Here is a 24177-nt window from a genome sequence, read left to right as displayed (position 1 = left end):
TGAAAGTAATGAAGAAGAAACAATGAGTGTCTTCCCACGAACAGGCGAGGAGCAGATGGTGAACAACAAGAAAACAGAAGTCGAGCAGCCAAAAAGGGCAGAAACTTTTTAATCAGCAGATCAGGGCCCAGAAAAGGATTCCCGTGAAAATTTGCAAGCCAAGCACCTTCCCTCCAATGAGCACGACATCTGTCTCCTTCCTAAATACCTGCGGATCGGAGACACGGCCAAAAATGGCAGGAACGCTGGTACCTTGCTCCAACACATGAGCCCGTGTCAAAGCCTTCACGCTCCACTACGAAATTGGTTCCTCCTTGTCAGTGAGAACCGTTGAAAGCTCATCAAGTTATTTGCTAATTGACAGAGGCATTGCGACGTTCTGCGAAGAGGAAGAATCGTTTGCGGGGAGTTGAGAAAGGCTCGGCAAGATTTGAGAGTGCCCACGGTCGAAAGCCATGCATCACACATACGACAGGTATATACGTCCCTACCAACCTTGGATGTGGTAAGCATCCAGATGGCAAGTTCATGTCTACCCCTTCAGTGTTTTCTTTTCTTCTTTCGCCAGAGGACGTAGTCTCTGAAGCAGGCGTACTGGTTATGGAAGCCACCTTGTGGTATACAAAATCCCCACTGCAATTTGAGCTCTGTGAGGTGCGGAGGCGTAATTTCCTCGCTTGCCTGTTCTCCAAGCGGCATATTTCTGGACAATACGCTCCTGGGTCTTGAAGAAGCGCCGCCGCCAGCATTTTCGAAAACTGACAAGCGTGAAATCACTAGGGTCTCGACTTGGACCGTTCCTTACTAGCCGTCTGCTTTTACAAGCCTCAGGCCTCAACCTACACAAAGTTAGCAACCGTGAGAATCTCTGGTTTGAGCAAGTTCCTGATAGATGAGGCATGATCAACCGTCGGCTGAGTGGTTGTTGGAGTGGGAACAAGCGCACAGATTGGTCGAGAGACATTCTGAGTGTTTGCTTACTCTGAAGCAACTGAAACAAGACGAGGCAAGCTATTAGAACTATACTTAGAGCCGGTTCTTCTGATATTAACATATAACAATCGTTGGAGCCACTGGATCTATACTTAGACAGGATCATCTTCATAAGTGACAGCCTCAGCCCTCGCTGCAGGGTCCTCAGGATTCAAAGTCCTACGTTTCTCTGATTCGAGCCGTACAACCCACAGCGCCGCGCCGGCAGTAGATGTGAGCAAGAAAAAGAGCGACAGCACAGGGACCAGTTCCAAGATCATGGCTACCGTCCCGAACCAGACGTACTCCCATGTCCTGGTAGCGTTTTCTTCTTTGTATTGTCGCCTGCTCAAACCCCTTAGTTTATACCACCTGTAGTGACACAACTTGCCCAGGCGCGTGCCTGTGATCATTATGAAGGCCGGGACGCCCACGACGGGGACAAGGTTGAGAGGTAGGAAGACAATGAGCTCAATGATTTGTGTCAAGCTCCAAGGGGAGTAGGCGGCTGCCGTTGTCGGCTTTCCCAGCATTTTTACCGAGTTGGGAGCATCGGGGAAGAGAAGTCGATGGGGTGCAATGAGGTCTATCATTCCGTGGTTGATAAGGGTCGCCTGCAGGTCGGGAAATCCGTTAGCTAAGTCATGGAAGCTTCATGAGGGCAGGGATAGGCGTCAACCCTTACATCAAACACGTCGACTCTGCACTCGTCAACAAAGAACCCTTCGAAAAGAGCTTGTATTATAACGAGTCCCTCGCCCAGCACAAGGACCACAGCATTGAACCACGCTGCCCATCCATGGAAAATGGCGAGAAAGGCAAACTGTGGCAGAAAGGCAAAGGTAAAAAGCACAAAGTATACAAGGAAGGACATTATCGACAGAGGGATCAATCGACCGGCAAAAAGCGGATAGAACTCAGGATGCCGGATGAAGTAGTAGATACCCCAAATAGGATATGCGGCAGCTCTGAGAGCTCGAGTGAGATAGCCGAGCGGTCGCTCTGCCGGCTCGAGAAGTCCTTGGGCTCGTGAGCGCCATGGTTGTGTCGCAGAGGGATCTGAGGACGACATGTTCTTGTCTCAGCAGACCATACTAAGTCGTTGAAGAATCTTTGTATGATAAATCCTGTGGATGTATGGCCGATAACGGGGCCGCATGAACTCGGAGGCGGAGGTTGGTCGTATGTACGTACGGATCACTCTCGAACAGCAGCCGCCGATGGTGCAAGGACGCGTTGGTCTTGTGGTACGTCACAACCCCACTTTTCCTTTGCATGTGAACTCTCCGAAGCTTTTGATCGGCTTTGCCTACGATTACATAATCTTCGAAGCCAAGAAGCAGACAAGGGTCCAGACCTGAACAAAGCTTGACAGTAAAGCGCCTTATTACCGGTATCTTGAGCCCAGGCTAGACTGCAACCACAAGGATTTGATTACTACGCGCCTTTGATTCAGCTCGTCGTACTACCACACTTTTTATTCGTGCCTGGTGTCACCCACTCAATCTCGAGAGAATTGAGCGTTTGAAGTGTCTAGTCCGCGAAGCAAAACAATGCTGTGGGATGAGACATCTACAGCGAGGGTCGCCAATAGAAGTCCAGTCTTCACTTCTTTGGCATTGATATTTATTCGCTGCCGTCGGGTTCGAGCAGGTTGAAGATTAATTCCTGACGATTTGCGGGTCATCAGTCATTTTGAACGTGTGCGGACTAGAACCAAAGAAATTTTGCAAAGGATTACATCTGCTCTTGGCACATCATTCGCCTATCTTGGAGGACCCCGCATGCCTTTCCACCATATACCAGCAGGCCGCACTGCTGGGTGACAAATCCCGCTTTGTACCAAACCATGTCATTGTTTTCTTAGCCACCATAGATTGAGCTTTACTTACCTACCTAGAGATATGCAGCAGGGGAATTGGCGTTCTCAGAATCACTACTGCAATAGCCAGCCAGTTCTTGAACTAGACTTGCTTTATTTGTCACCCTGACTTGAGTCCTCGTCAGCAACCGTTACTCTAGACTAAAAAAAAGCAATCGTCCCGTCTGCCAAGGCACTCGTGCGGCATGGAGTCAGACCCGGCTTTAACGCCTGGGACAAACCTCCAGATAACTCCGGGCTCCGCTAATCAAGGCCAGCCTCGGAACAGAATTCGCTTCTCGTGCACCAAATGTAGAGAGAAAAAGTATACACGAATCTTCTAAGCTTTTGTTCTGCAAGGATGATGAATGGATCCCACACAGGGATGGTCTTGCCCGGAGACAGATGGCTGTGATTTGCTAACAATACGAGCACCACTCCAGATTGAAATGCAACCGCGAAACGCCCTGTAACCAATGCGAAAAGCGAGATATTGGGGAAACATGCGTTTATATCCCTTATGCCCGATCTAAAACCGGCACAGACATTACAAGTGCAGCGAAGCCATCTTCATCACAACCAACACACCAGATCTCTCACCACCCTGACCAGGCCGGCCAAGGTGGAAATACCGGGGCTGGAAACCCCGGCGTTGGAAATAATACTGCCCTGCTGTTTAGACTGCGCCACTTGGAGCGTCTCGTTCATGTCCTCAAGGCAAAAAGTTCCAGCGATGTGAACCATTCGGGTTCAAATCAATCTGCCTTAGGCGGAAACCAAAAGTCCGATGAGGAATCGTCGGGCGAAGATGGCATTCCGGGTAGCGCTACAGCTGGGCCCATGTTTGGCCAAAGCCGTTATGTAGAGTTTGGTAACTGGGAGGCCATCCTCGATGAAGTGAGTGGCTTTTATTCTTTATTACTCCCAGCATGGACGAGATTAATGAACTGATGGTATGCATAGATTACCGAACTCACAGAAGACTTGCGGGTGTCTGATGACAATGTCGAGTCACACCGGACATATGTAGGCGCGCCTGTGCCCTCGGGCTTTGCAGAAGGCCCAGTCCTTCTCATGGGTGCCTGGCCTCGTGCCTCATACTCTGACCTGCTGTCCTGTTTGCCCGCCCGAAATGTGGTAGATCAACTTACAAGCCATTTCTTCCAGGCTAAAGAGCCAGCATGGAGTAAGCACTAGAACTTGAGTCCGAATACTCGGCTTCCCTGGGATTTACTGACATCTTGACAGTGATGTTTCATATCCCTACCTTCTTGAGGCGCTATGATGAGTTCTGGAAAACTCCGGAGCAGTTTTCTTTCTCGTGGCTGGCTCTCTTGTTTACTATGATGAGCCATGGGACACTGTTCTGTCTTCTTGGCGACATTGAGGCCCCCGAGAGCCTAGGCGATCCTCTAGAGATTGTTGACAAGTACCGTTCCTTGGCGGCACACTGCCTCGTTCTCGGTGACTACACAAAGCCCGACAAGTACAAAATTGAGGCTTTGCTTCTCTATACCGGCATTGAACACTTTAAGCAGCCCGATGCCCGGCGTGGGACTTCCATGGTTTCTACCATCGCCTGTCGCCTTGCTATTCACATGGGTTTGCACCGGGACCCCAAGCACTTCAGGGGAATTTCGCCTTTTGAAGGAGAAATGAGGCGTAGGGTGTGGACTGTAGTGCTCGAAGTTGATCGCCACGTTTCGTATCAATTCGGCCTCCCTTGCAATATTCAAACGCGGCTGTGTGACACGGAGCCGCCGCGTAACCTTCACGATGAAGATTTCAACGAGTCCACCGTCGAGATGCCCCCATCTCGTCCAGAAACTGAGCAGACCCGTACTCTCTACAGCATAGTGAAGCGTCGACTGCTCGAAATTTTCGCCGAAATATTTGAAACGGCGCATCTACTACCACGGTACTCGCAGATATTGGAGCTGGACAGGAGATTGGAAGAGTTGCACGATTCCATGCCGGTGATTTTTGCAATGCGCTCCTTCCGACAAAGCATGGGTGACTCGATCTACTTGGCCATGCAGCGATACTGGCTTGACCTAGTCTACCAAAAAGCGCGATGCGTCTTGCACCGGCGCTTTAACCGGTTTCCCAAATCGCGCTGGGCCTGCGTAGATGCGGCCGTCAAAATCATGCGCCATCAATATGACGTACATGTCGAGATGCAGCCAGGAGGCCGCCTCGCCCGCGAGCGTCTGTTTATATCGAGTCTGTACACGCACGACTTTCTTCTTGCCAACATGGTTCTTTGCGCCGAGTTATCTCAGGCTATGAAGGCCGACTCGGAATCCTCTTTCACGCCCGATGGATCAACGGGGTCTCCTGACGACAGAGACAGAAGAGGATCTCGCTCAGCACCTTGTATGGCCAAGGAGAATCTGTTGGAGATTCTTCGCACATCCCGAGACGTGTGGCAGACCACCCGCCACGAATCCTCAGAGGCCGATCGCGCGTTCAAGATCATTTCCCGCATGCTGACAGTTGCCACCGGGACCTTGTTCGGGTCGAGCCCGGACTCGACTGGCAGTGATGCCCGCGAGGCCGGAGAGCGGCTGAAGAGCGAGCCACCGACGGGCCCTCCAGTGTTTGACGAGAATTTCTACAACTCGCCCGGTGCACTTGGTCAGAATGTCGGGCATTTGGGACCGGACAGCTTGGTTCAGGACGCAAGGGGTCTCGATCCTCTGGCTGGGCTTCTCCCACAGCAACAATGGGGTCCACATCGCCTCGAAAGTGACTATGGCAGAGATTGGACGGTATCAGCACAGCTTGGGGGCACGATACAACATGATTTCGAAGGGATGCTGTATCCGGGTGCTGATCTGAATTGGGTGAGTTCTTGAAGTCTATTTTTTTTTCCCCCTCCCACGGGTAGCCTTGTCTGGCTTCGACTGCGCTGCTCTTGTGCGACCTTTGACTTTTTCAAACAAATACGGCTTTGATCCATGTTGCTAACAAACACTTTCAAAGACCGACTGGGACAATCAATTGCAGAACAAAAGTGCAGACGCCTCGCAGATGCATTGGAATGATTTTCGCCCCAACAATCAATAACAATTAGACAATGGCAGACGTTACGCAGGCCCTATGATAGATACTCTCTGTTTACTTTGTTTGAGTATACACGCCTGGATAATACTTGATCTTATTATGTACCTATGTAGGTAATTTAACTGGCCGCAAAGCCAGCCACCCTGCCAAGAACACACATGCCGCTGGAGCCGCCTATATGCAAGAGAGTCACTGTCACAAAAGTGGCGTGATGAGAGCCGACGAACCGAAGCCCACCCTCCTTCACCCACTGCGTACCAATTGCTTCCACTTTAATCGAACCGAGGTATGTAATCAAGTTCGCAACAACTTGAATAAGGATTGAATTTTCGGGACTTAGCGCACTAAGTGTTACTAACCTCGTGATTGGCGTCCTTCAGCAGCTCAAACTCGCTACTGGACATGTCAACAAGTTTCAGGTTGCTTTAGTCTAGATAAGGCATGCATTCTCTCAACACATCAGGCTCACCTAGTTAGCTTACCTACGTTTAGGAAGGACTATTTTCCAAACTGACAAAGCGCGAGCTCACGTTCATAGATATTCTTGACCCAAGGACAAATACCACCTGAACTGCCCACGCTCAGGGACCCTTGATCTTAGTCACCCAATGTCGCAGCCTAAGATTGGAAAAATGGAGGTTTTTGACGACGAAGACTCGTGGGAGGCCAAGGCCAAAGCCAAGAGGGCCAGCATCCTCGCCGCAATCCCGCGCAAATGGATACTGACTCCGGAGCAGCTCGCCCAAGTCTCGCCGCCTCAGCGACGTGACGTGGTACAGTACGCTCGGCGCGAGTTTCTTACCGCCGAAGAGCGCGAGATCACCGAGATGGATGCCGTGGCCGTGGTCAACGCCATACGCAGCCGCAGCTTGACGGCCGAGAAAGTCACTTTGGCGTTTTGCAAGGCAGCGGCGATTGCGCATCAAATTGTCAGTCTTTTTGGGTCTTACCGTGATTTTTTTTCAAGACTACAAGAGTCCTAGTAGCCTTGAGCTGGGGTCACATATTACTGACTTGTGAGCAAATAACAAATAGTGCAACTGTTTGCTGGAAGTGTTTTTCGACCTGGCACTGGAACGCGCAAGACAGCTCGACAAGTACCAAGATGAAAATAATGGCCGTGCAGTAGGACCCTTGCATGGCTTGCCTGTTAGTCTCAAAGACCAGTTTCACGTTAAAGGCGTAGAAACGACCATGGGCTACGTCGGATGGATTGGCAGTAACTTAGGGTATCCTGATGCGCGCGGCAAACACGAGGTGCAGAGCCAGACGGTCGACGAGCTTGAGTCCCTAGGGGCTGTGATGTATTGCAAGGTGCGTCATTGGCGAACTATTTCTACCCATCGTGCTTGGGCTCGTATTGTTCGTATGTTGATAAAGCCGCACTGGTATCGGTGGATTGCAGACGAGTGTGCCGCAGACACTCCTGGTATGTTAAGCCCAACATATGAGGGGAACTACCTCAAGTGCTGAAGATGGAATCCACAGTATGCCGAGACCGAGAATAACATTATTGGCCGGACCGTGAACCCTCACAATATGATACTATCCTCGGGTGGCTCCTCTGGGGGCGAGGGTGCGCTTATAGCACTTGGAGGCAGTACCATGGGTGTTGGGACAGATATTGGTATGACTGCAAGACCCGTTGTACTCTCGACCGAGATTCCTGTCATTGAACTGACGTTGTTTTTGCCTCAAAGGAGGCTCTGTGCGCATCCCCGCTGGGTTCTGTGGCTTATTTTCTCTCAAGCCTACTCCTGAACGTCTTTCCTATCGCACCGTCGCCAACGCTGTAAGTTTCTCATTGGATCACTCAAATCTTGCGAGCCATAGATGCTGTTCTGTTCAGAGCAGTATTGAGGAAGAAACAATACAAGAAAACGACTTGTTAACGTGAAATCCTGGGGTCCAAATGTTCATCTCTTCATAGACGCCAGGACAGACCACGTATCGCTCCGCGGTGGGATATATGGGCACGTCAGTCGACGGACTGAATCTCATGCTGAAGTCGGTGCTCTCGACCAAACCTTGGATCAAAGATCCCGCCGTGGTGCCTTTGCCATATAGAGAGGGTGTAATGCGTGATTACCTCGGCCGTCTACCATCGCAGGGGAAACCGTTGAAGCTCGGCATTCTCTGGAGAGATAGGATCATTGAGCCGCATCCTCCTGTGACTAGAGCAATAACGATGGTATATGATGCTTTGAAGAGGGCAGGACACAAGGTGAGCTTTCCCCCACAATCCCCAAAGTCAGAGTAGACCCACTGATATGAACTATAGACCGTTGACTGGTGCCCCCCTTGCCATAAAAACGGATATTACATGCATGTGAGTAACTACTTATCCGGAAATTTGCTCACCGTTTGGCATTAAACGAGAAGTATCTCATGAAAATCTCCACAGCTTAATTTCCTATACTCGGACGGACGGGAAGATATGCATCGTCATCTCAAGACGTCAGGCGAACCTCTTCTTCCGCTAATTAAGCGGTATTCAGGCCTGAAAAATCCCATGTCACTGCTCTCCTTCCAAGACCTTGTCTTGAGGGCTCTGAAGTACGAGGAACAATATGCAGACTATTGGAGGTCAACAGCCGAAGAAGATGGTGAGGACCATGCAGGACATGTCCCTCCCTTACCACGAAAATCGAGAATGTTCATTAGCTAATATGGAGATGTCGTCCACTCAGGACAAGAAGTTGACGCCATTATTGCACCCGTCTGTCAGAGTGCTGCCGTGATACCAGGCAAGCTGTACTCCTCTGGTAAGTCTGGTCGGGCCCACGCGCCTGTTGCTGGCAGCTAACGAGCGGTGGACATAGGTTACACTGAAATCTTCAACCTTTTGAACTATAGCGTGGCGGTAATCCCCGTGACCAAGGCCAACAAAGACATCGACGTTCGGCATGACAGATACAAGCCAAAGATTGGGCTGGATGAATTGAACTGGGAGTCTTGTAAGTTTGGGATGGATTGATAACCCCGTCTCAAAAGAGTCATCTCCAAGGGCTGCTGACACGAGATTTTCTACGGCTATAGACGACCCTGAAATCTACCATGGGGCGCCGGTCGGAATACAGGTCGTGGGCAAGAAATTCGAGGAAGAAAAGGTGCTTGCTATTGCGCATCATGTTCATCAGGCGCTGCAGGCATCCGAGGAATCAAAGCCCAACTCTCGGCTCTAGACTGGCGAAGCTTCTAGAGACCCTGGAGCAGGTGACAACATCCTTGTCAACTCGACGCATACCACAAACCAATAGAAACCAAGACAATCCAACACAGCTTTCGAATCCGTCCACCTCTCCATTAGCATGTATTCTGCCCATTGCCCGGGAAAGTCCCCGACTGGTACGCGCCTCCCGCATCACCCAGGCAATCGGCGACGGTGACGAGCTTGAGGTTGTTCTGCCTCGCCCAGTTGATGAGCCAGGGCACGAGGACGTTGACGGTGCTCTCATAAGTCTCGTGCATGAGCGGAATGTGGCCGTTGCCGCCCGCACCCGCGCTCTGAAACTTGGCCTGGCTCTGCTGCGGAGTTTCGCGGTTCCAGTCGCCGCTGTCAATGTCGTTAGTGATGACCTTGTAGCCGAGCGTGCGCATCGTGTTGAGTGTCTGGCCGCCCGTGGACAGGTACGGGGGGCGCATGTATGCTGGCTTGCGGCCGAAGATGTTGACAAAGGCCTGCTCCAGCTTTTGCATCTCTTGCGTGATGGCGCTGGGCTGCAGGTTGCCGAGGTTTGCGTGGGACCTAAGAAGGGTGGGTTGGCAATGTGAGTTGGTTATTGGGTTTATGAGGTTGACAGCATGAGTAGGACAAGGGGTTTGAGGGCCATGCGTACCACGTGTGTGAGGATATCTGATGACCACTGTTGTAGGCATTCCTCACCGCCGAAGCTTGGTTATATATGCAGCCTGGAAAGGGGCAGTGTTAGCTCATGGGAACTTGAAGTGAAAACTTTCACTGGATTACACCCCTGAAGGGATTTAGATGAGTAAAGGAAGCCTACCGTAGAGAGTGCCGGTGAAGAAAAAGGTTGCCTTGCCGCCGGCCGCATTCAGGGTGTCAACAAGCTTCTGGGTATAAGTGTAAGGACCGTCGTCAAAAGCCAGAGCAAGAGTGCCTGGCCTTGCACACTGGGTGTAGACGACTCCCGGGTTCGGGGCCCTCCGGAAGATATCGAGAGGGCTTGGAGTCGGCCGAGCAAAGACGACGACATCTGCTGCGAGAAGCAGCGACGTCGCCAGTACTTTGAGGAGCATCATGATGACCGAGGTCGAGAAGCAAAGTAACCTGTGTGAAGGTCAAGAGATGAATACCCGGGGGACGATGTCCAGCCCTTTGCACTTTTAACCTAATCCCCCTTGTACTTGTGTATACATGTATCCCTGAGAAGTACAATTCTGGGGAAACCCAAGATATATACTACTGTCCGGACTATAACAAGACAGCATTTGCCCCCACAGTCGTCATGACTTTCTTCCAGCCTGACCACGAGATTCGCAAGTGTGGTCCATGACTTGGGAATGCCGACATCCATGAATAGCACCAAACGAAGCTGAGTCGATCCACTCGTACCATGGTTGCGACCCATATGTTTCGTGTAAAGAAGATGAATTCCATGAAAACGAATTTAGCCGGTGGACCTTTGTTCTGGGGGGGTAGGGGTATGCCCGAGTCCCACTCAAAGAAGGTGGTTGAGAGGCTGGTTGATTTAATAGTACAGACGGAATAATATGCGGACGTTATTGAACGCTTACCTATTTCGATGCGGAGGGACGGCAGGGGGGCTCGGCCGAATGGACATGTAGACGTGGTTGTGTGCTTATCAATATGCACCTCTAACCAAAAGTAATTGGTAAAGAAGGGAAGCTACTGCACCTAAGAGGAAACTGTAGCCGTCATAATTTTCTGTGGTTTTGGGGAATTATTACTCCAATGTCAAGTACAAGTCGCGAACCCCACTTGCTGAATTAGGAATTGTTGGAGATGCGAGCAATTAGGGGAAGGTGCGTTCAAAGTTCAAATCAAAGTTCAACCGTGCATGACATGGACGGTGAAGTAGATTAGGTTGTTATTTGCTACTATTCAACGTTCTCTTCACTCGGTTCCAAGTTTCGTCTGATCAAGTAGCACCACGTTGACACTCGTTTTTTTTTCTACGCATAGACAAAAACCCAACCTGATTGTCTCGGGCTTCTGCATAACAAATTTTATCGCGGTGATACAACCAATGATGCTGAACAAATATACACCCACCTACAACCGGTATGCAACGGATTTCAAGGGATTGGGGTACCTTCGTGCCTCTGAGCCGCCAGTTGAATCTCCAGAGTTCCTTTCGTCCGTCGACAACCTAAAGAACCGGGACTAGATGACCAAATTACTTCAAGGCCCTGTGACCGCCGAGAGTCAATCCAAACGCTTTTAGCTGGAATACTTACCTCTCCTTATAACACCGGCCCTAGGATTCAGTCGTTTAAATTCTCGTTCTCTTTGGGGCGAGAGCTCGAGCATGCAGCCACCAGAGAGAGTTGGAGCCATACCCTTCTCCCACAGGCTCTTAGGGCCTCGGTTGCTGGCTTGATAATTCAGGTGACCACACCTTACAGGCCGACGCATCCCCGTCGACTTTTGCCAAGTTCCTCCTATCTAGTCTCTTCGTTTAACAAACACTTCGTCTACTCGTCGGCTTGCATGGAAACTGCTCAATTGGCATTGAGGCATCTAGACCTGGCAGACTCCAAGCTACCGTGGGAGCGTTAATATCCCTACGGGCTTTGCTAGACAGTCTGGCTCGGCATATCTCAGGCCGTTGATCTTCACACATCTACGTATAGACATCGATCGGTTCACTTCCAATCCCCATATCTTTTTAGATATGATTTGAGTTCTTCAGCGGCGCTGCCCCTTAATACTGTGCAGCTGCTGACGCATCCTCAACAGCGCCAATCACTCTAGCAAAACCCAATTGTTGCTCCTTCTGCTATCGGCCCAGCATGTACCAGCATTACAAAACTCCGGTATCTTTCACTCATTATATTGAGCTTTGACCTTTGTTTTGGATGAGCTCAGACTGGCGGCAATGCCACTGGCTCAGTCTTCCTAAGCTAGTGTGGTTGTCACGCATGAAGGACCCTGGGCCTCTTCGCTAATTATACGCTCACCTAATGCACTTCTTCAAGCTCGCACGATGAACAAGGCTCATATTTGTTTTGCACAAATGCCGACAAAGCACTTGATAAAGGTTATTCGGCTTGTTATACTGAGATTTGCTCATCAATATTTCCTATGCTCTAGCACTCTCAAACAGTTCACTTGACTTGTTCACTTCCCATGTCAACGCAAAAGCGTGACAGCAAGTGTAGCTGGAGAAAAAAAAGTATGCTTTTATCTACGGGATTCAATACCTGCTTCTCTACCCCACATTAGGCTCATGGCTAAGAAACTTGACTTTCCTAGCTTCAAGCCATTGGCCAAGTCTGAAAAAGACCTTTGACGCATGTGCTTCATATATAAACGATCTGGTAAAAGCCCCTCGCAACCGCTCTCATCTTGTACTGAATTGTCATCCTCGTACCCTGGTGGCTTTCAGATTCATCGTGTCTTTCCCCGCTTCCTCCAGCATTGAATAACACAGAACCAATATAAAATTGTTATTGCTCGTGATAACCATCATATTGCTCCTTTTCAGGCTCTGTTGTTGTGTCTTTATATCGGGAGAATGGGCTCCTTGGAAGCGTTTTCGCCAGACTGCCCCCTGAGTCACGATGTACTGCTTGTATGCATACCCACAGATCCCAAACTGGAATGGGCCGCTGAGGTTGAGGCCAGATACCCGGGGTTTAAGGTGAGGTGGATCGAACAGGAGCTTTACGGGGGCAACGGATGCGTCTTCACGGAGGGGTACCTGGACTTGCCTCCGGAGCACTTTGACGGTGTGACCATGGTTATGTCATACCTACCTCCACGGCCAGAGAACATGAAGGGTGTTCGGTTTGTGCAGCTCACATCGGCAGGAGCGGATCGATGGACTTCACACGACAAGTACAAAGACCCCGAGGTGTCCTTTTGTACTGCAAACGGTATCCACTCGTAAGTGTCCCCTGGTTGTATTATTTGTTCTTGACATCACGCCAAATTGTGGGAAATAAGGTGCCAATCGACCGGTTCATTCCCTGTAAATCTATATATATGGTATGGGCTTCTTGCTAAGAATAGGAGGATAGTACCCAAATATCAGAATGGGTCATTGGCATGTGGTTGATGGCTCAGCACCATTTTCTTCGCGCCCACAAATTCATGCGGGAGCACCGCTGGGCCAAAGGGAGTGAATTTCAGCCCACTCAGGACAGCCCAGGTCTTCGCATGTGAGTTCTCGGATACCAACTTCCAATCACTGGTCTACAATGGCACCATACACCATGAGGCGACATAGTTTGAGCTGATTCCCCGTGGAATTTAGGGGCATACTCGGCTACGGGGCCATCGGTCGTCAGTGCGCCCGTGTGGCCAGTGCCATGGGCATGGAGATTTATGCATACACCCGAACAGAGCGCCGGACACCTGAGCAGCGACGTGACGATTCATACTGCATCCCCGGCACCGGGGACCCTGACGGTATCCTCCCAGCAAGATGGTTCCATGGCAAGAGCACTGGTGACCTCAACGAGTTCTTGGCCTCGGACCTGGACATTCTGGTAATTTGCACCCCCTTGACCGACGCCACACGACAGCTGCTTAGTTATGAGCAGTTCAACGTGCTGGCCGAGAGCAGGGACTCGAATTACTTCTATAGGATCAACAAGAAGAGCCACACACTTGCCAATGGAACCGGTGTAGGTTGTAAAGATGGATCCATTAATCGTAACCCGCACGGCTGTCTGGGAAGTGACCTTGACGAAGTGATGGGAGAGGACACTTACGACGACTCTAATCTCGTGACTAACCCTTTTGCCAACGGCCATCATATCAATCGACCTTTGGTGGGACACATGCCCAGTCCGCCATATGATTCGGACGACGGCATGCGGACTCCCGTCAGTACCATGTCCAACGGTAGCTACACCGACGATCAAGGCAACGATTACCTGAGCTCTGGGGGTTCCCACTCGCACCGCCCGGCCAATGGCCAGCTAAGCTCAAACGCGTGCGTAAAGGGCGTCAAGCGCGGAACTTTTCTGTGCAACATCTCGCGCGGGCCCGTCATCGACACCGCCGCACTCCTCGACGCTCTCGAGACGGGCAAGATCCGCGGTGCGGCCCTCGACGTCACAGATCCGGAGCCGCTACCGGCGGACCACCCGCTTTGGGACCACCCGGACGTCTTCATCACGCCGCACATCAGTTGGATCACCCCTTGCTACTGGGACAGGCTGTTAAGGGTCATGGAGGAGAACCTGAGCCGCATGTGCCAGGAGAAGCCGTTGCTGAACTTGATGAATCGGAATGAACAGTACTGAATGGTTCTCTTGTCGGAGGATTCGGTAGCTTACAGGGTGTTATTGATTCTATTACAGGCGTTTTGTCGTGTTTGTTCAGTCCAGCTCCGTCTTTCCAGCTCACTGTTCAGTGTTGGCCCGCTCGCTGCCTGAGCGGCATACCTGGAACAAATTGTAGGGCTTTATATGCTCTAGCAGCACACATAATAATACTTGGTTGTCGGACCTGTTGTGAGTTACCGTAACCGAGTTGAAATGCCCAACAAAACAGAAAAGCTGGCATGCGATGGTTGCGGAAATGATGCTTGCAGATATGTATTATGCCTATGCCTACAATTATGAAAGAGGGCACCTGGTCCCTGCTGATCCCTGCCCTAGCTTAGCTGCCTTACACAATCAATCCTATTATGAACCAAAACGCCTTCACTTGGCCGTAATGCATCTTATGTCGGTGCCATGTCATGACATTCGTTTGACTCGCTGTGTCGTGCAACACGCTCCCATCTCAATCCCCGGATTGTCCACCTAAACAAAAAAAAAAAGCTCCCTAGACCATCATCTTATTACATTAAAACTTCATCGCCCTTCGCCTCCGCCCTTGGGTCTGCTTCGCCACCAAGGAGCGCCTCCGTCTGCCGGACAACAGTATTGGCACCTGCGAGAGCATGGCACCCACCTAGTGGCACATCCCTTAGGCGCCACTGAGGACCTTGCTGCCGAGTGCCTTTCCTCCACCGCTGGAGCTGGCACCGAGACCGAGACCAAGGCCGATCGGAGCGTCACCGCTCTTTGCGCTTTCCTGGCGCCGGTACGCGGCGTCCGGAAACTCCGCACCGCCGTCTCCCGGGACGTTGCTGCCGACAAACGTCCACTCTTCCGTATCATCGTCGCTGGCTTCGTCATCATGGACTTCGCCTCCATGACCCTCCTGTTTGCTCGGTTGCTGTTTCGTATTCTTGTTCGCCTTGGCCTTGATGAGGCTCTTGGCATACTCCATATCCCTGTAGATGCACTGGATGGCCGTCTCGACACCGTTTTCCTAGAATGCGGTTCGTTTGTTAGTATTATCGGCACCATAGGTTTTTTTTTTTTTTTTTTTTTTTTTTTTTTTGGAATGGAGTTGTCCAAGAGCTCCTACCTTCCGAATCTGTTCTCCCAGAACGCGGGCTTTAACAATCATGCGTTCGCTGTTGGTCGCCTCCCAGAGTGCGCGAGCAAAGGCGTTGGTCCCCCATTTTCGCACGCAAATACCAACCCCAAGATCTTCAACTCTGCTGCCAAAGAAAAACTGATCTCCGAAGAAGGGGCGGATAATGGTAGGAACACCCGCACGGAGACTGGCTCCAGTCGTGCCGGACCCGCCATGGTGCGCAACCGCGTCTACCTGCGCAAAGAGCCAGTCGTGCGGCGCCGACTTGATCTGAAGGATCTCTGATGGTAGCTTTGGCTCTTCCTTCTTCTCCACGGGCTGCTGGTCAGTTTCGACCTTCTCGCCGTCCTGTGGAGACTTGGAGTCCGTGGCATTGCTGCCAGTGCTCATCCGGTCAGACCAGCCCTTGGACAGTATACATCGCACATCCGACTTGATGACAGCATCTATGACCTCCTGGGTTAACTTGACCGGATCATTGACAATGATGGACCCGAAGCCGACGTATACGAGCTTCTTCTTGTCAGCCCTGGCCTTCTCAATGAAATCAGCCAGTTCAGGTGGAGGGGTCCAGTTGCCGCCGCTGGCTGTATCTTTGCTTCCACCTTCTTGGTCCGTGGATTTCTCTTGGGAGCCGTCGCCCGCCTCGATCTCTGCAGCAGCCTTCCGGGGAGTACCCTCATCCAAGAACCAGTAGCCCGTTACACGAATCCAGTCGCTGTAGTCGAGAGGTGGAGGCACCACGTAGGGGCTAAAGTTGTACAAGAACGGGACCTTGTTCGGCTGCATCTTCTCCAGACTCGTGTTCGGGATACCCAACTCGACGTTTCGCCAGCGATTGATCTGCTGCGCAGTCATTTTCCAGAACATGTTGTCAAACATGACGTATGTCACATAGTTGTAAGCGCCGCCCATTTTGTGCTCCGGCATAACGAACGCATGCGGGTACGCCCTCGTCCGTGTCCAGGGCATTGTGAAGGCGCGGAAGTACGGTATCTGCAATGCTTCGGCGATGTGGATGCCAGCCATGGCGCTGGGGCTCTCGATGAGCAGGTCTGATCCCTGACACGCCTGCCAGCAGGAAGAAAGGAGCTCGTCAAGCCAGCCACGGAACTTGGAGGCGGCAACCTTTAGGAACTGCCAAGTAAAAGTTCCGTTTTCGATGCAGAGTTGCATGAGCTCGCCCGGGTCGCCCTCGACCTTCCTAAAGTCGATACCGTGAGATCGGATCCACGGCTCGAACTCTGCGTGGGTTGCAATCCGCACCTCGTGGCCTTCTCGCAAGAGACCCTTTGCCAACGCAATGTACGGCTGCACGTCACCCCTCGAACCAATAGTGAGACAGGTGATGCGCAACGGGTTTGGTGGCTTGAAGTTCAAGAAGGAAGCCTTCGGGTCGTCGAACAGGATGGTAGGAGCATCGCTGACTACAGAAGTTTGTTTCGGCAGAGGAACCTCATGGGTGGGTCGCTCTTCCTGTCGAGCAGACTGCAGCGCATCTCGCTCCGCAACGGCATTCTCCGCCTCCTCCTTCTCATCTTGACCCAGCATTCCCGACTCCTGGAGATACCGGGATGACTCGAGCTGCTGAAGTAGGGTAATGGCGCAATCGTCCCGAACTTCAGCCTGGCCAAACTCAAAGAAGAGCTCCTCATGGCCTTTGATCACGACTACAAGGCCAGAGTAACCGAATCTGAAGCCCTTCTCTTTGTGTGCATTCTCAACATCTTTTAGGGGAAGGATGAGCTTCGTCCGAGTCCCGGGAAGCAAGCTGCGGAAACAAAACGATCGGTCGCTGATGTAGATTTTGCCGTAAAGGGGCAGAACGCGGATCATGTGGCCAAAATAGGTGGCAACCAACTTCTCTGACTCTGGGAGTGCAAAATGCTGGCGGAAGCGCTCCCGTGAAGTGGCTACCTTCTCCTCGTCCTCATCCTCGACGAGCTCGTCGTCGGTCTTTAGAGCGGCGGCCTCGTCGTAATGGCGGTGGCCACCCTTCCACATACCCGAGACCTTCTCGACATACCCCATGGATTCGGTGGCTAAAAGGTTGCTCATGCGGCGGAAAGGCGAAAGTGGGCGGTTGAGGTAGCCGGCAAGGGCCCCAGCACCTCGAACCGGTAGCGAGGCCATGTTATTCGCCTGCCCTTCTAATTGACGAGAGGGCTTGTCGCTACTTTTGAAATCAGGAGAATGACCATTGCCCGCTTGCGGTCTGACCTTTGAAGCGAGTTTGTCAGACGACTTGTCGTCGTTGTCCCCCTTCCTCGAGTCCGAGCCGGCGCGTCGAATTGTTGGACTGTGAAACACATCGCTGCCTTTGAGGATCTGGCTGGCAGATTGATCTTCACTGCCCGACATAATCATTCCCGAGATACTAGCCAGGCTCGGATCCTCCGTCGACGACTGTATATAAGAATCCGATGAGCCATGCTTCTCTGGAATGGGCTCATGCTCAGACAGCCGAGGTCGACTCCTCGAGCGGCCATGTCGTTGTCCACTAAAACTCCTGCGGACTTGACCCTCGTCGCGGACAGCCGAATCCAGGTCCAAGCTGCGTCGCCCAAAGTTCCGTAGCGCATCGAAACTGCTCCGGCTGAAGTCGCCGCTGGCGCGTGGGCTTGGATTTGTCGGACTAGTGGGCGACATAGGCGCGAGTGTGGCCCGTACATTGTCGTTTATTTTCGACAACTTAGGGGGACGATCTCGACTGCCGCTGACAGAGCTCGACTTCGAGGGAGGTTCGACAGACGGCGAGTCGTCTTCGGAACCTCGGGAATCATTGGTTGGGCCATCCTGACGCTGATCAACCATTGCCTTGATGACGTTGATGGCTTCTTTTCCGAAACTAAAGAATGAGAAGAAGTACTGTTTGGGCATTGACGAGAATCTGTTAGTCTGATGAAGACATGCCAGCATCGGGATGGTGCAAACAATAGTATCAACATACCTCATCGATGGCATATGTCTCATCGTTGTCAATAACGCGGATCTTGCAAGTTTCGGCAAACTGGACAACCTGCATTTCCTCGACGTCCATTACGTTGCGAATCGGCAAGGAAATCTTGACGCTGTCTCCTTCGTTGTGCGACCTGAAAATGACGCGCTGAAGGCTTTTTACCCACTCGCCGGCGCTGGGAGCGCTGTCGGCACGGAAGTGGTATGATCGTTGGTGCGTTACTACTGTGAAGTTAAGGCCCTCTTTGTCCTTGTCTGTGACAGTCGCAGATATGCCATAGCGCAAGTCTATCTGGCCGCTGGGAAAATAAAGGTTCGAGGGGTCGCGATAATATGCTAGCACATCGCCTTTCAGTCTGAACCAGTAGCGATTGTACTTTGGGTTTCGCTTGCCGCTCTTGGATAGGTAGCCGGATTTCACAACCTCGTTCTACCGCGAATAGCAGCTTTGTCAGTTACTCTGATCTAAGTTCGATATACGACAGGTTTCGTAGTAGCTTACGGCTTTCTTGGGTAGGTATGCGTAGAAGCATATGTGATTGCTGGTGATGTATAGGTACCCCTGAAGCAAGACGCTTTGGAGTAGCCAGCAAGGATATTCATCCATGACAGCTTCCACTTCGTCAAACTCAAAAATCTCTTTGAGCTTTATCGCCAGGGCGGACGGGCCGCCCTCGCCAGTGGGTGAGTTTGAACCGTATATCCTGTCAAGGTCGAGACTTGGTCGCGAAAGTGACAGCTCGGCCCTGGCCTCTAGTATCCTACTCATGACAGGCGGTAGGCGACCATCGTTCCGGGAAGAGTCAAGGGTAGGCGATGAATTTCCGGGCGATGGTTGGGATTCGTCAGCCTCCTCTTCCTCATTGATTTGCGGTTCCTTGCTCTTGGATGATTTGCTCTTCTTTGAGAGAGACGACAATCGCTTCGGCAGGGATATTTGGGGCAGCGATCGAAGGAGTTTGTGCCCCGAGCCTTTCCGCCTCTTTTTCTCGACTTCGAGGCTCTCGTCGGGAGCTCTAGATCTCCTGAGGATTGCGGTCTGTGCCATGTTGCGCCGCCTGTCCCTGGGCAAGGTGAGTTCATGGTCGCCATCGGCTCCTTCATCGTCATCATCACTGCTGGCACCCTCGAATCTGTCGTTGAAATCAACAGCAGACCCGGCTGCAGCTATCAGACCGAATATGCTCTGGTTCATCGTGAAGGGGGGCCTCCTGGTATCATCGTCTTCATCTTCAGGGTCGCTCTCGCGTAAGCGCTCGGGTATCTCCATTGTGGGGGAGTGTGCGCCGTTGTGGCGTTTCTTCTGCAGCTTTCGAATGCGCTTCTTTGGGTCGTCTTCGCTGTGTCGAGAGGGGTTTTCGGAGTTGGGCGATAAAAGGCTGGTCGTCGGGGGGTTGCGGTGGTGATGGCTCGATGCGCGCCTAGGCAGGTGAGGCGAAGCCAGAGGTGGAGAGGCGGTGCCGGGTGTCGGCGAGCGAAGTGGTAGATTCAGCCCGAGATTAGGCTTCTGACCTGAGCTTGAGGACGCCATGCGGATGAAGTGGCCGTCAATCTGCAGGCAGACAAGCCAAGAGACGACAGAAAGTGGGGGCGGCGTGCAGGCGGAGGTGGTGCCTGAGCCAGCCGTGCGGATAGCAAATGTCAAGGGACGTGGGATGCGTCAGGCAAGCGCTGGTCAGTGATTTTTTTTTGGAGTCACCTGCGGCCAAGGAATACCAGGCAAGACAAGCTAGGTCCTGAGACGCCTTATCGTATGCGGTGGATTGGGCAGGCAAGTTAAGCGTGTAAGCTACAAAATACCCAAAAGGTACGTAGGTATGCTCAGAAAGTGTCGTTTGCAGGCGGGGTGAGATGAAGCTGGATTCCCTCTGTTCAAAAAGTGCTGGTCGGGGATGCAACAAGAGCAGGCTTTCAGTCAAAACTCGCAGTCAACAATAAGAAAGATGATATGACGGAGTGAGCTGCAGACGATCAACGGCAACCTTGGATTGGAATCGAGTATTGTGGCAAACATCAGCCAACTCCACCGGCAGTGAGCCCCAAAAGTAAGTGTTTGCGATAGTTTGTTAGAGTGTGCTGATTTAGAACCTGTCAGCTTGGCCAGTGGCTTGGCCAGCCAGAGGACGGGCGTACAAGAAAGTACTTTGTACAAGTTAAAGCTGAGACTAAATAAGGCCAAGACTTCTCGGACTGGAGTTTGAAGTGTATGTCTGCCGGATTGGGTCCGTAGGGTGGAGTGTGACGCAAGTGGGGGGGGGGAAGAATTGATCCTGGGCATTAAGCTGATAGATAAGCTTTGCGATTGACTGGCCGAGGGGGGATGATGTTGTTGGTCCTAGGTCTACATTAGTGTAGTCTAGTACCAAATGGGACGGGTTTTAGCACATGCCAGTCGCAGGTGTCGTGCCCATACACCTATGCAAGACACCAGACCACTGCACGCGCCGTGAGTAACGCGTCGGTGACAGCAGGGTTCCTACGAGATGTTCGGGCGCCGTGGGGGATAACCACAAGGAGCGCAGGTCATTTGACGTTCGGAAACGGGAGATGTAGGAGAGAGCGCACGCGGCCGGGAGCTGCGGGAGAGAAGGGTTTTGTTCCAGTGGAGATCTATGACAGGGATGTCGAGTACCAATTCCGCTAATACCGAATCAAATATTCATATTCTGCTTGGTTAACAAGGGAGAAGTTTGCGTCAAATTTGGTTGTTGAAATTAGACTATGGGGGGTTGGGGTCTAGAATTAGGTCTGCGGAGTATACAAAAGGCCGGTCTGCAAGTTGAGAGTAAGTTTTGATGCCTAAAGTGCGCGCCGGATACAGGCAGGTACCCAGGGAGGCGACTTGACATTCAACAGGGCTGGGCAGTCGGTCAGCAATTCCGTATACTTTGTACGATTGGATACATGCAAAAATGAAAACGCGGTCCGTCATTAACAACATAGTAAATAAAATATTCTACTAGGGAGAATTAGCAAGCTCGTGTTCGGAATTGCCAATTTGCGAGAGAGCATAGTATGTACATAATATTTGAATAAAGCGGAGCCTAGAATCTGACGGTCCTTGTCTATATGTGTTTGCCAAAGCTGAAACAAAGACAGTCAGTAATTAATATATGAGGATTTCAAGGCAATCTGGCACAAGGGTCGCTCCCCATCCCTACCTAGGTCTGGACAGTAGTGGTAAATAAAGCCAGCACAGTTTCCATCCCCACATATTCGGCACTTGTAAGCACTGTGCACTGTAGACGCGACGCGATAACACTCAAAATGTTCTTATCAGGAAATTTTCCTACACTGTATGTGCCTGCCGAGACCATTAAAGATTTCTTGGACAGCAAGAGGCACAAGAAAGAAGTTCGTGATGCCGTCGTAAATTACTACCATTAGCCCTTGGCCTGGTCTTTCTGCGGCCTTGCTCCAAAAGATGGCCACGACGATGCTTCCATTTCTTTATCAAACCCGTACCATTCAGCGTCTAGGGCGCTCGACGCCGGCGCACTTCGCCTTTTGCTCTCTGTTGCATACAACTTCTGCGCGAAATCTCTCTTCCTCATCGTCGCATCGTCGACGTCTCCCAAGCGAGGCGCCCAAATTCGACACCCAAGATCCGATTCCTTTCGAACTTCCTGAAGAGCTAGCAGCCGATCCGAGATTCAACCCGCCGCCCGAAAACGAGCATGATGAATCTGACCATAGGCCGGGGACCATTACGCCCAAGGAGCGCCAAATGTTTGACGACATATTCAAAGAGATATCACGCACTGCTCAAGCCCCAAGCGGTGACGCGATGAATACGAATAATGATATGTCAGGTTCCTTTTTAGACTCGGCCAACACGTCTAGGTCGTCGACAAGCCCTTTCACAGAGTCTGCTCCTCGTGAGCAAAGTATCATCAGCAGCATTCTTGGTGATGCGTCGCAGGACCTGACGTCGGGCGTAAAGTCGAAACATAAAAATCTCTTGAAGGATATGCGTCAGCTGCACAACATTGACCCCTTTGGTCGCGATGCCAATTCAGATATGTCAGCGCAAGAACGTTATGAGAAGCTTCTCAGTTTCCCGCCTAGTCTCCGTGAAGCGGCTAAAAGGGCTCTTGGAATTCTCAAACCTGTCGAAAAGGCCGGTGAAGACGACGACATGATGTCTTTGGAGCCAGAAACAAAACACCCGGAACACATGCCCCTGAACCGAGAGGAGTATATGGCAGGCCGAAAAGAAGAGTCACTTTTGGAAGCCGAGGCATCCCAAACAGATGAGACAGATGCGGGGCTGGTTGAAGAGCCCTCGCTTGCTGCTTCATCAGAGGGGTTATCAGAGAAACCCGGACCGTCGCTTATGGACCTCGGGCGCCGCTTAGATGTCAGAATAAAGGCTGAGGAATCAAGGAACCGGGAGCGTCGGCGTCTCGAGACCCTCATGTTGCTGACCAAGTCTGACTTTGAGCTGTGGGACGTCTTGGAGCGCGAGGTGTTTTCCATGGTTTCCCGGTTAGGTCTTGACGCGAAGGGCAAATCGCCACCGCGTCGTGGAAAGAAGTCGAAGAAGGCATCCGATCCTTCCATGGCATCTGTGTCATCTGACAGTGAGTCCCGGCCTCGGCTCGACTTGCTCACACATGGCCCGCTGTATTCTTCCCACATTATCTTGGGACTTACGACCATGGACAAACGCTACCCCGGGTCTCCACTGGCACTTGCAATCCTCCCGCGAGTAAAATCGCTTGGCCTGGCATCCTACATCCTGGGGGCCAGTGTAGATCTCTACACAACACAGATGAAAATGCACTGGCAACGCTATCGAGACGTCCGGGCCGTCCTCGATCTCATGGATGAAATGAGGAGTGCAGAACTTCTATTTGATCACCAACACCTGGTCATGTTGGATCAAATGGAACGTGCTATTCTGCTCTGCCTCAGTGGCAGGAGAGGCGATGCAATGGCAAATATCTTTGCTTCGCCAGAGTGGGCCACATTATTGGTGACGCGAATTGCACACTTCAAGAATTGGATCAAAAAGGACCTCAAAAACCGCGAAAATGACGAGCCGCGCTTTGCTGCTGCTGGGAACATCCGGTTGTGATTTGTGCCGGCGGCTTACATGGCATGGGGGATCAAAAATTTCCAAATGTATGTGCCTTACTTAGTGTACAGTACCTTTCGACGGCTGTCGCTCCATTTGTAAAATAGCTTGCATGTAAGATATTGTACTTTGTCCCTGTAATATAACATCTCAGCCATATTGGCTCAGCTCCGTATAGGTCAAAGTATCCGTAATGGATGCCAGCCCATCCATCCATGTAATCTTTCAGCCCAGAATTAGAAGGGAAGCTCAAAACGCTGAACGTCTCGATGGCGTGGTCGCAGTCACCATTGCCAGCAACGCCAACGACCTCAACCGGTACTATCTCGCTACAGCTTTGGTGACATTGACGCCCGGCCTGAAATCCGGAAATCCGGGCCATCACCCCAAGAGAGCCAAGGTGTTACCCACAAAACGAATCGTTATTCACATCAGCAGATACCACCCAGAGATCGACATCGATCCCTTTGTGACCTTCCTTTGAATCATCCATCTGCACCAGAAACACTCAACTGGGTTGATGACGTTCGATAGCCGGGCCAAGGAGAAAACATCAGCAGTCGCTATTGATGGACTCTCTGGTTCCGTATTTTGATCATCAGTACTGATATGGTTGCTTCTATTCTCCGAGGAGTTTTTTTTTTTTTTTTT

The 24177-nt window shown here is 51.5% G+C and overlaps 6 protein-coding genes across 6 annotated transcripts; 3 read left to right on the top strand and 3 right to left on the bottom strand.

Moving 5' to 3' along the window:
• Positions 1-1085: 1085 nt before the first annotated feature.
• On the bottom strand, positions 1086-2044 carry PpBr36_06602 (uncharacterized protein; the record flags this gene model as incomplete). The annotated part of the gene is made up of 2 exons (XM_029893745.1): positions 1086-1586; positions 1658-2044. The coding sequence occupies 2 exons, from the start codon at positions 2042-2044 to the stop codon at positions 1086-1088; spliced, it is 888 nt and encodes a 295-aa protein (XP_029746536.1).
• A 995-nt stretch (positions 2045-3039) lies between these two features.
• On the top strand, positions 3040-9084 carry PpBr36_06601 (uncharacterized protein; the record flags this gene model as incomplete). Its single annotated transcript, XM_029893744.1, has 15 exons — positions 3040-3158; positions 3277-3730; positions 3797-4019; positions 4082-5679; positions 6517-6828; positions 6935-7213; positions 7305-7328; positions 7388-7526; positions 7600-7691; positions 7830-8123; positions 8181-8228; positions 8304-8505; positions 8590-8664; positions 8722-8856; positions 8939-9084. 15 exons carry the CDS (start codon positions 3040-3042, stop codon positions 9082-9084), a joined length of 4140 nt encoding a protein of 1379 aa, XP_029746538.1.
• A 121-nt stretch (positions 9085-9205) lies between these two features.
• Positions 9206-10162, bottom strand: PpBr36_06600 (uncharacterized protein; the record flags this gene model as incomplete). Its single annotated transcript, XM_029893743.1, has 3 exons — positions 9206-9647; positions 9739-9811; positions 9907-10162. The coding sequence occupies 3 exons, from the start codon at positions 10160-10162 to the stop codon at positions 9206-9208; spliced, it is 771 nt and encodes a 256-aa protein (XP_029746537.1).
• Positions 10163-12621: 2459 nt separating this feature from the next.
• On the top strand, positions 12622-14359 carry PpBr36_06599 (uncharacterized protein; the record flags this gene model as incomplete). Its single annotated transcript, XM_029893742.1, has 3 exons — positions 12622-12992; positions 13127-13267; positions 13363-14359. The coding sequence occupies 3 exons, from the start codon at positions 12622-12624 to the stop codon at positions 14357-14359; spliced, it is 1509 nt and encodes a 502-aa protein (XP_029745786.1).
• Positions 14360-15029: 670 nt separating this feature from the next.
• Positions 15030-20058, bottom strand: PpBr36_06598 (uncharacterized protein; the record flags this gene model as incomplete). The annotated part of the gene is made up of 4 exons (XM_029893741.1): positions 18949-20058; positions 18439-18876; positions 15477-18356; positions 15030-15377 (listed from the first exon to the last, which is right to left on the bottom strand). Exons 1-4 carry the CDS (start codon positions 19975-19977, stop codon positions 15030-15032), a joined length of 4695 nt encoding a protein of 1564 aa, XP_029745785.1. The 5' UTR covers positions 19978-20058.
• A 1812-nt stretch (positions 20059-21870) lies between these two features.
• PpBr36_06597 (uncharacterized protein) lies at positions 21871-23526 on the top strand (the record flags this gene model as incomplete). The annotated part of the gene is made up of 1 exon (XM_029893740.1): positions 21871-23526. The coding sequence occupies one exon, from the start codon at positions 21871-21873 to the stop codon at positions 23524-23526; it is 1656 nt and encodes a 551-aa protein (XP_029745779.1).
• Between the last annotated feature and the right edge of the window lie 651 nt (positions 23527-24177).

This window comes from Pyricularia pennisetigena (genome assembly GCF_004337985.1).
Source record: "Pyricularia pennisetigena strain Br36 chromosome 4 map unlocalized Pyricularia_pennisetigena_Br36_Scf_6, whole genome shotgun sequence".
In the NCBI taxonomy this organism is placed as follows: Eukaryota; Fungi; Ascomycota; class Sordariomycetes; order Magnaporthales; family Pyriculariaceae; genus Pyricularia; species Pyricularia pennisetigena.
This window is presented reverse-complemented; position numbering and strand designations above follow the sequence as displayed.